At 45.6% G+C, this 11339-nt stretch overlaps 1 protein-coding gene across 1 annotated transcript in view; it reads right to left on the reverse strand.

The window, feature by feature from the left end:
* Positions 1-9572, reverse strand: part of LOC137528709 (H-2 class II histocompatibility antigen, A-R alpha chain-like) — a 61584-nt gene extending 52012 nt beyond the window's left edge. The window contains exon 1 of the mRNA XM_068250203.1: positions 9434-9572. Within this exon, the coding sequence (XP_068106304.1) occupies positions 9434-9488 (55 nt within the window). The 5' untranslated portion in view covers positions 9489-9572. The remainder of the gene's footprint in view (positions 1-9433) is intronic.
* Positions 9573-11339: the final 1767 nt, after the last annotated feature.

The raw sequence follows: 11339 nt of genomic DNA on the forward strand, positions 1-11339 counted from the left end.
GCTGCTCCATGCTCTGTACATGCACTGCTGCTCATCCAAAGTCAACTGTAGCAAGAAAGGGGGCAGTGCTGTGAGCTGCATAATGCCTGCAGATACTCTTGTGTTTGAACTTGTGCCTGTCCCCAGACACTGCACCAGCCCTGGTCCGAGGGGGGGTTCTGGACAGCTGTAATCTCCCCCTGCATTTGCCTATGCAGGACTCCTGTTACATGTCTGGCAGCAAGAGCAGCTCTCCTTTAGCTTAAAGAGAATCTGTACTCTAATATTCTTACACTAAAAAGCATACCATTCTATTCCTTATTTTCTCCTGTGCCCCTCTGTGCTGTTTCTGCCACTCTCTGCTGCAATCCTGGCTTGTAATTGCCAGTTTTAGGCAGTGTTTACAAACAAACTAACCAGCTTGTGATAGGCTCACATAAACAGAGTGTGTGAGTCATACAGAGTGTGCATCGGGCCTGGAGGGTGTGTGTATAGCTTCTACCAATCACAAGCAGCCCTGCACATTCCACACATTCAAGCCTTAGCCCGACAGACACGACAGAGGAAAGGAGATAAGATTTATTACAGAGACAGTGCAATTAGGAAAGGCTGCAGTAAGCCAGAGCACATTAGAACAGGCATAGGAACTTATAGGATAGAAGAACTAAGGCTGAAAAATTTGTTACAGAGTCTCTTTAAGGTCTCGTTCACACTTTGAGCTCGATTCACAAAGCGGTGCAAAGTGTTTGCACGCCAGTGAAAAGGCCCTTATCACGCCTAAACTCAGTTTAGGCATGATAAGCAGGCATTCACGCGAAGTTTCCGCGCGCAAAGTTTTGCGCACGCGCGCGCACTTCGTGCGATGCGCCCATTGAACCCTATGGGACTTTGCGCGCGCACTTCGCGCGAAGTGCAGAAAAAAATCGGTGATAACTCAGCAGTGCACTGCTTATCACGCCTAAAGTCCTTTAGGCGTGATAACTGAGTTATCACCGCTTTGTGAATCAAGCCCAATATGTGCATTTAGCAGCGCATTTAGTATGCGATCAGCAAGAACATCAGAAGTGCATAGAGAGCACTTCTGATGTTCAGACTATGCTCACTGCGCAACAGTGCGATGAATTATTGCACTACTGCACACATTTTTTGAAAAAGCGCATCACTGATCCCACTTCACTTTAATGAATGGGATCAGCAGCGCAACGCACAGCAACGCGTATGGCATGCGATCAGGTGCCGAACGTATTGCCATATGCATTGCCTAATGTGAACGAGGCCTTAAATTTTGCTGGGCTGAGCCATGAGAAGAGACTGTGTGTGTCTGTGTGAGTCACAGCCAGGAGAGACGGGGGCAGGGCAGCCAAGTGCCGTGCTCTGCAGCTGTTGATTCATAGCAGAAATGACCCTGGCTAGTAAAAATTTTTAGCATCAGCTTCACTGCCAAAATGCCCCCCCAAGATGCTGTGCCTGGCGGCAGATGTACCTTCCTGCCCCCCCCCCCCCCCCCCCCCCCCCCACACACACACGCCTATGGCAGCAACAAGTGTCAACTAGTAAACTTTCGGGGGAACCAGCACTGGATCTCCTCTGCTTAGGAGTATGGAGGGAGTCTGTTTAGGATCCATAGGCTTTCCCCTCTTGATGTAATTACCCCATGGGGGGCACTTTTTTCCCTTCAGGTTTACTTTCACTTACCTGGGACTTCTTCTAGCCCCCATAGGCATCCTCTGGGTCCCCTCTGTTCTCCCGCTGGCAGCTCTGTAAGATCTTTGACCGGAACGCCTACTGCACATTCATAGTCCTGTCTTCCCACCCTTCTTCATTGCAATCCCATCACCGGGAGCATTCTGTGCATGCACGGTTCTCAAAAGAATGAACCAGGCATGCGCAGAATGCTCCTGGGGAGAGGAACGCAAACGAAAAGTGCACACGTATGGGACTATGCATGCGCAGTCAGTGCATCTGGAGTTCCAGTTGCAGATCTTATGCAGTTGTGAGAACGGAGGGGACTCAGTGGATGCAGAGGGACTACAGGTAGCTGGTAGAAGCCCCAGGTAAGTTAAAATACCCAGTTTTGAGTCCAGTTCACAGGTTTGCTTTAAAATGTATGAAATGTATATGCAGAACTTGGAATGGCATATGTCATTTTACTAACAAAAAAAAAAAAATTAAAATTCATTTTTTCAAAAACTAGGTCTTTTTGCACATATTTGTATAACTTGCTCCCACAAGTTTTTTTTTTTTTTTTTACAATTAACTTGATTATGACAGGCACATTTGTAATTTTGCATAACATGCAACATTTATCAATGGGTTATGAGAAATTAATTGCATTTCAAAATTGTAATTACATGTTACAATCTAACATGAAATTACGCGTAAGTGAAATTAGCATATTACGATGATCATTACTGGCTATTCAGAAAAAAGTCTATTTCTAATCAGAAATTCTTTGACCTCCTGATTTCTGAGAGTTAGAAAGTGTTTTAGCTATGGTTATTTCTGGCACTACAGACAGCCCCGCCATCAGGGGGGGGGGGGGGGGGGGGGGGGGGCAGCCATCACATCAGTGACGGGCCCTGTGCTCTGAGGGAACTACAGGGGATTTCCACATCGCTGTCTGAGCAGCAGGAGAGCTGGGATTGCTGCCTCTGTCCCCAGTCTCTCCAGCGAGCATGGTGCACGGCAGACAGAGATGAGAGAGCCGTCCCTCCTCTCCTCTCTGACACTGAGGGGCGGGGCTGAGAGGAGACGAGCCGAGATTTGAGCCCAGGAGGGAGGAGGAGGAAGAAGTTTGAGGGCCCGTTTCCACTATAGCGTTACGAAATCGCCGGCGAATCACCACAGGCAAATCGCATGCGGGTGCGATTCCGCATGCGTTTTTTGCCGCGATTTCGCATAGGTAAGGCTGTATGCGATTTTAACCATGTCACTGCCTGTGTGAATTAACATGGGTACCTATGCGAAATCGCATGCGAAATCGCGGCAAAAACGCATGGGGAAAACGCATGCGATTTCCCTATTAAATACATTGCGTGCGATTCGCCTGCATTCCACACGCAGGCGAATTCTGAGGCCCCTACCCTGCAGATTTTTTCTGCACAGAAAAACGTGCGGGGAAACGCACAAGTGGAAACAGTCCCATCCACTTGTACTGACTGTGCGAATCCGCATGCGGGCAACGCATGCGGATTCGCGATAGTGGAAACGGGCACTGAAGATGGGCAGCACTGTGAGGAATCCTGAGGATGGGAGACTAGGAGACTGAGGATCAAGGAGACTAGGAGAGAGTGAATTGTGTGCAGAGCAGCAGGTATTTTGCTCACACTTGCAGCACGCTGCTTGGTCCTCAGCTGCTGTGCTGCAGATTCAGTGACCAGCTGTCTCCCCCTTATTGCTCTCCCCCAGCTTGAGCAGCAGTGACATCTGAAGCTGCTGAAACAGGGCTGCCTGGCTTTCCCCTCCTGACCTGTCAGCTGCCTGGCTCCTATCACTTGTCTTATGTCAGTTCTGCCCTCTCTGACACATCAAGTGTTCCTCTTCTCCTCCCCCCACCCCACACAGTCATTTCCCTTCATTCCCTAAAGGTAGCCATACATCTAGCAATGTATGGACAGATTCCACCAAGAAACAGATCTCTCTCTAACAGTGGCGTTTCTACAATAGGGCGCAGGGGGGCGTGGCGCACCGGGTGACAGCCAGCCAGGGGGGTGTCGCCACGACCCCCCATTGTTGCAGCCGCAGACAGTGCATGAGGGGAAGAGCAGCGCTGGAAGGAGGGGTGGCAGGGATAGCGGCGGGGAGGGGGGAAAGATCCCCCCCCTCCCTCACCTGGGGAAGAGAGGCAGAAGGAGGGGACCCAGGTGAGGGAGGGAAGATCCTTCCCCCCTCCCCGCCGCTGCCCCCATTGCCCCTCCTTCTAGCGCTGCTTCCCCCCTCCTGGAGCAGCTATACTGGGGGCAACTAAACTAGCTATACTGGGGGCAACTAAACTAGCTATACTGGGGGCATCTATACTAGCTATACTGGGGGCAACTAAACTAGCTATACTGGGGGCATCTATACTAGCTATACTGGTGGCAACTATACTGCGGGCAACTATACTAGCTATACTGGGGCAACTATACTAGCTATACTGGGGCAACTCTGGGGGCAACTATACTATCTATTCTGGGGGCAGCTATACTGGGGCAACTATACTAGCTATACTGGGGGCAGCTATACTGGGGGCAACTATACTAGCTATACTGGGGGCAACTATACTAGCTATACTGGGGCAGCTCTGGGGGCAACTATACTATCTATACTGGGGGCAGCTATACTGGGGCAACTATACTAGCCATACTGGGGGCAACTATACTAGCTATACTGGGGCAACTATACTGTGGGGAACTAAACTAGCTATACTGGGGGCAAATAAACTAGCTATACTGGAGGCAACTAAACTAGCTATACTGGGGGCAACTATACTATCTATACTGGGGCAGCTCTGGGGGCAACTATACTAGCTATACTGAGGCAACTATACTAGCTATACTGGAGGCAACTATACTGGGGGCAACTATACTAGCTTCACTGGGGCAGCTATACTGGGGGCAACTGTACTAGCTATACTGGGGGCAACTATACTAGCTAATACTTTAAATTACAGTTAGCTCCGCTCTCATCCGGTCATGACCACGCCCAATTTTTTGCCGGTTGTGGCCACGCCCATTTTTAAGGGGGGGGTGTCTTTTAATACCCAGCACCGGGTGCCAAATGCCCTAGGTACGCCACTGCTCTCTAATCAAATCTGATAAGAGAGAGATCTGTCAGCTGCCCATACACCCCAGGCCGGATCCCCATCAATTTCATGCTGAAATCGATATGGAATCAGCCTTGTGCGCCACCTAGCTGCCCTGACGCTGTCCCCCCAATGTAAATGTCCCCCCGGTGCTCTGTGGAAAGTATACATTACCTGTCCGTGGCCTGTGCTTGTCCCCCATTGCCCCTGGGATATCTGCTCTGCAAACATGCGCGTCCCACGTGGTTCACTAGTAAAGGCGTGTGTGATGTCACACGCGCACCCCTACTAGGAAACCACATGGGGCGTGTGTGTATGGAGAGGAGAATGCACTTGGAGTAGTGGAGGGACAAGCGCAGGCCACGGACAGGTCATGTATACTTTACACAGGGCACCGGGGGGAAATTCTTCATTAGTGGGGGACAGCGCCGGGGGTTTCGACGCGTTCGTCAATTGTCAGGAAGTTGCACGCCATTCCCGCTGCGCACTCAATCAAGCAAGTCGCCCAACATCTTGCAGCATGCACGATCAAGAATGCAACCAATTTTCATCCTGAAATTGATCGCATTGTTGGTCGGAAATGCACTTGGCAGCATAGATTTTTATCTAATTCAATTATAATAATCGGGTGGTCGATCAGCCACCAAATCGCCTGATGTATGGTCACCTTTACTCTGTTATTCAAACATGGGGTGTTCCTTTTGTTATTCCTGCCATAGTCATGTCACTGACTGTCTTCAGAGGAGCTCACAATCTAATCCTACCATAGTCCTAGTCTAATGTCCTACCATATTATTATTATGTATTTATATAGCTCTGACATCTTCTGCAGCACTTTACAGAGTACATAGTCATGTCACTGACTGTCCTCAGAGGTGCTCACACTCTAATCCTACCATAGTCATAGTCTAATGTCCTACCATATTACTATTATGTATTTATATAGCACTGACATCTCCTGCAGCACATTACAGAGTACATAGTCATGTCACTGACTGTCCTCATAGGAGCTCACACTCTAATCCTACCATAGTCATAGTCTAATGTCCTACCATATTACTATTATGTATTTATATAGCACTGACATCTCCTGCAGCACATTACAGAGTACATAGTCATGTCACTGACTGTCCTCATAGGAGCTCACACTCTAATCCTACCATAGTCATAGTCTAATGTCCTACCATATTACTATTATGTATTTATATAGCACTGACATCTCCTGCAGCACATTACAGAGTACATAGTCATGTCACTGACTGTCCCCAGAGGAGATCACACTCTAATCCTACCATACTCATAGTGTAATGTCCTACCATATTATTATTATGTATTTATATAGCACTGACATCTCCTGCAGCACATTACAGAGTACATAGTCATGTCACTGACTGTTCTCAGTCAATTTAATCACCCTAATCTTGTGATCAGTAACCTTAACTTGAAAATGGGCTTTGGGCGGTAAAACGTACACACCTGGCCCTGCCAACGTGCTGGCATTAAAAAGAATACCTTAGTGGAAAAGAATATGAAAAAAACAGGGGGAGCAGGCATGTGTAGTGGGCTTTCCACATGGCCACCGATCCCCCCGTTCTCCTCCGTCCCCCTCTGCTAGTCAGTAGCGACCCCCCGAACTCACTTCCGGGTCGGGGTGGTGATGGTTTACTGCACAGGCACTGGCCGGCGAAGCGTATCCTTGTATGCGCTCACACGGCCAGGTGGGAGTGCTCTGTGCAAGTGCACTATGTAGTTGTGATGTCACAGTTACGTAGTGCGCATGCGCAGAGTGCTCCCGTCCACGTAAATGCGTACAAGAATATGCTTCACTGGGCATCACCTGCACAGTAAGCCGCCACCACCCGACCCAGAAGTCCTGGGGGTCGCTACTGACTAACGGAGGGGGACGGAGGAGAACGGGGGAAGCGGTGGCCATGAGGAGAGCCCACTACACATGCCTGCTCCCCCTGTTTTTTCATATTGTTTTCCACTAAAATATCCTTAATCCTAGCCTATGAAAGCAGTTACTGGCGGGCACGGGGTGGGGGGCGGGCACAGTAGCCAGTGGGTGGGCCTGGGGGGCCCAGTCCAGATGATGTGTGAGGGGCCCCAAAATTTCTGATGGCAGCGCTGACTACAGATACATTGTGGTTTAAAGTGTACCCAAGGTGACATGTGACATGATGAGATAAACATGTGTATGTGCAGTGCCAAACATTAACAACCAGGCTGTTTTACTTGCTTTATTTTGCTGCCTGAAAGAGTTAACTTCTAGGCATGGAAGTGACAGCTTCTCTCTTGTCAGTACCTTGTCAGGAATATAGTAACATCACTGATAAGCAAAGTACAGCCATAAAGTTTTCCTGGCAGAATACAACTTCTGAGAGCAGAGGGAGATAAATTACATGAATTATTGACCTTTTTCTAACTCTAGGACACTTATTATGCTGGAACTGAGCAGAGGCAACAAAACATTCAATCTAGTTTGTAAATGTTTAAATATAAAATAAAACCTTGGGATATCTAAAAAAAGGTCATTTTTAGGAGTAGGAGCATAAATACAATTGTTTATCTCATCAGTTTATTTTCACCTCGAGTTCAATTTAATGGTGCTGTAATGGTGAGTACTTATCTTTCCACTTTATCTTCCCAGGGTTTCAGCTGTTTGACTTGGTATATTTGTTCAGGTTTTCTATACTCTGGCGAGTGCACTTTGTAGTTCACTTCACCAGTTTTCTCTATTACCTGGAAAGGACCTTGCCATTTGGCCAAAAATGTACTTTCAGCCATAGGGATTAGCACCAGCACCCTATCGCACCCTATAATTGAGCATATGTGAATTTTAGTTCTATGGCAGGAAAAAAACAACAACAGCTGTTGTGCCTGCGCCAAGTATTCTTTGACTACAGGCATCAATGCAGAGATCCCATCCTGTATTTGGTACATGTGCTCAATCACACTTTTATGGGGTGCTTTTTCACCTTCCCAGGTTTCCTTGGCAATGTCCAAAAGGCTCAGCAGAAACACACAAGGCAAAATTTAAAAGGACTACTCTTACTACAAACATAAGGTAAAGGAAGAAGGCAGTCCCAGTGCTTCTATCTGTGTCAGACACCTTTTTGTAGCATATGTTTAAAGAGACACTGAAGCGAAAAAAAATCATGACATAATGATTTGTATGTGTAGTACAACTAAGAAATAAAATGTTAGGAGCAGAGTCTAATATTGTTTCCAGTACAGGAAGAGTTAAGAAACTCCAGTTATTCAAAAGAGCCATTGAGCTTCACGACTTTCAAAGTCGCAGAGAGCTCTGTCTTCTGAAGCTTGTTATCTCAAGTCTCTGGCACTGTATTGTTTTTTTCCTGCAGAGAGCAGTTCAAAAGTTCACTAGCCTGCTCTGTAAAATCATTTAGAATGCGGAGTGTAGTGTGTAAACTGAAAATATTAGAGAATGATGCAATGTTATTAAAAAAAACTATATAACTGAAAACAACAATCTGAGAATATTTTCTTTGCTACTAATGTTTTAGTAATTATCCACACTATGCAACCAATTCATTATATCATAATTTTTTTTTTCGCTTCAGTGTCTCTTTAAGAAATGTGTTAAAACTTTCTACTAACCATTGTGTTTGTGGGTGGTAGGCACAGGTGCTCAAATGCAACACCTTGAACAATTTATATACTGTAACTTTGTGGTTACATGAGACATAAACAGGGTTCCCTCGTCATTGCATATCTCTTTGGAAATGCCACCTCTACTGAACACATGAAGAAGCTCTATAGCAATACTTTTGGATGAAGAATATATGTACCCATACACTTATCGATATTCCTACTTTTTCCTGCAGATTTGCTCCATCTGCTGGGAATTGGTCCACCCTCCCCCCCCCAAAAAAGTCCAGTTGATCAAATCTTGATTGATTTTGATCACAAATTGATCCACAGGTTGATTGGCGCAGGTGGCTCTACACTGGGGCACTGCTCCCCCTTTCCCAGGAATTACTGTGCCCCCCTGAGTCCTTCCCCCCCCAGCCCAGTAACAAGCAATTAACTAATTCTAGGCTTTAGCAGTGTACAGTGAACTAGATAGGGTCTGTAAAAAACTCTCCATGTCAGCCTGAGTTTATCTAGGGGTTTATTAAACCAAGGATCTTTTTGCCATAAATGCCTTATGATCCTTGCAAGATCCCTTATAATAAATGTATGTGTATGACACTTTATATTCTTATGGATTCTATTATTACTGAACTAGTTAGCCTTCACCTGCGTTAGGCAGAAAATACCAAAACCTTGCCATACAAACATCAGTTTTGATCACCCAGGTGGGCTTCACCAGCCAGCCATCATGCCCCCAAAGATTTGAAGCTGTAGCCGCCACTGTTAATCAGGGGTAGGGCAGGAACAGTGGGTGATTGATAGACCATGACGTTGCATTGTATCGAACAGTGTAATGCTGCAGTTTGATACATTTTCAATAGATTCTCTGGTAGAAACTAATGAGAATGTATGTACTGTGTGTAGTAGATATCTATTCCTTTCTGAATTTATTCCTATCACAGAGGAATGTTTTTGATATGGGGTGGGAATCTAAGTATACTGTATAAACAGTTTTAATCAATGGAATAGCTACAGGATACATGTAGTTATGGGAAAGGAAAACACACACCATACCTTGTATAGCTGTAATTCCAGCCACAAGCAGAGCACAGAAGCACAGGACTTTCATGGTCGCAAATATCTCAATCCAAATCTTTCCTTTAGTGATAGAAAGCAAACAGAAATAAGAAGTTTGCAGCTGTCTAGGCTGTGCACTTAAGCTGAGGGAGGGGCTGAACACACTTTAGCACTTGCCAGCCAATCAAAATAAAATATTGGCTTATGTCATTGTTACCAAGTAAAGCTTCCCCTGCATACAGACGTTGTTTCATAGGGTTATTCATCTACCATAAATACTGTAGTTATACTTTCTTTTGTCTTTGTATGTTAAGCAAGTACAGAAATTACCAGCTAGCATAGTTGTTTTTTTGTGGGTAAGCAATTTATTGAGAAATAATTATAATATATATATATCTATATATATAAAATCGGATGTGTGTATGTATGTGTGTATGTATGTGCCGCGATCACGCGAAAACGGCTTGACCGATTTGAACGAAACTTGGTACACAGATCCCTTACTACCTGGTATGATATGTTCTGGGGGTCTCGCGGCCCCCCTGCACACCTGGGCGGAGCTACAAACAGCAAATCAGATTTCACCCATTAAAGTCAATGGAAAAAATGTAAAAGGCTGCCATTCTCACAGTAAACAACCCAGAGTCCCCACACTTGGCACAGTTGGTCACTTGGTGACCGAGGTTACAAATCCAGGAAAAGTGGGTGGAGCATAAAACAGCCAATCAAATTTCAGCCATTCATTTTAAATGGGAAAATATAAACTGCAACCATTCTTAGACTGTTAATCGCAGGGTTCTCTAACAGTTGGTCACTGGGTGAATGCGATTAAGATTCAAGAAAGTGGGTGGAGCCTACAACAGCCAATCAAAATTCACCTATTGATTTTCAAGGGGAATATTTAAACTGCTGCCATTCTTACACTGTTAATGGCAGAGGCTTCAAACTTGCTACAGTCGGTCTTTGGGTGACTGGGGGTCAAAATTCACAAAAGGGGCGGGGCCACAAACAGCCAATCAGATTTCCTTGGTGGATAAACTGCTTCCATTCACACATTTTTGATGCCAGGAACCTGAAAGTTCACAAACTTGGTCATTGAGTGACTGTGTGTCCAGGTTACAAAAAGTGGGCGGAGCCAAAAACAAATTTTACTAGGAAAATATAAACTGTAGCCATTCTTACACCGTTAATGGCAGTGTTCTCAAACTTTGCACAGGTGGTCACTGGGTAAATGAGATTAAGAATTTGGAAGGTAGGTGGAGCCAATAAAAATTCACCTTTCGGTTTTCAAAGGGAATATTTAAGCTGCTACCATTCTTATACTGTTAATAGCAGATGCCTCAAACCTGGTACAGTTGGTCACTGGGTGATTAGGGTTCAAATTCAGAAAGGGGGCGGAGCCACAAACAGCCAATCAGATTTGTTTATTTTTCAATGGGAATATACAAAGTATTGATTCCAAGGACCCCAAAGCTAATAAACTTGATAACTGAGTGACTGTATGTCAAGGTTAGAAAAAGTGTGCGGCGCCAACAACTTAATTTTTTACATGGCAGGGTTCCCAAACTTGACACAATTGGCCACTGGGTGACTGGGATTAATATTCAGAAATGTGGGTGGAGCCTAAAAACAGCCAATCAAAATGTACCTATTGATTTTCAAGAGGGAACATTTACATTGCAACCATTCTTACACTGTTAATGGCAGAGTTCTCAAACCTGATACAGTCAGTTATTGGGTGACTGGGGTCCGAATTCACTAAAGTGGGTGGAGCCACAAACAGCCAATCTGATTTTTTAGACTGATTTCAGCCATTCTGTTATTGGCAGGGTTCTCAAACTTGACACAGTTGGCCACTGGGTGACTGGGACTAATATTCAGGAAAGTGTTTTTTTGTCCAGCA

The sequence above is a fragment of the Hyperolius riggenbachi genome, chromosome 8 (genome assembly GCF_040937935.1).
Source record: "Hyperolius riggenbachi isolate aHypRig1 chromosome 8, aHypRig1.pri, whole genome shotgun sequence".
In the NCBI taxonomy this organism is placed as follows: domain Eukaryota; kingdom Metazoa; phylum Chordata; class Amphibia; order Anura; family Hyperoliidae; genus Hyperolius; species Hyperolius riggenbachi.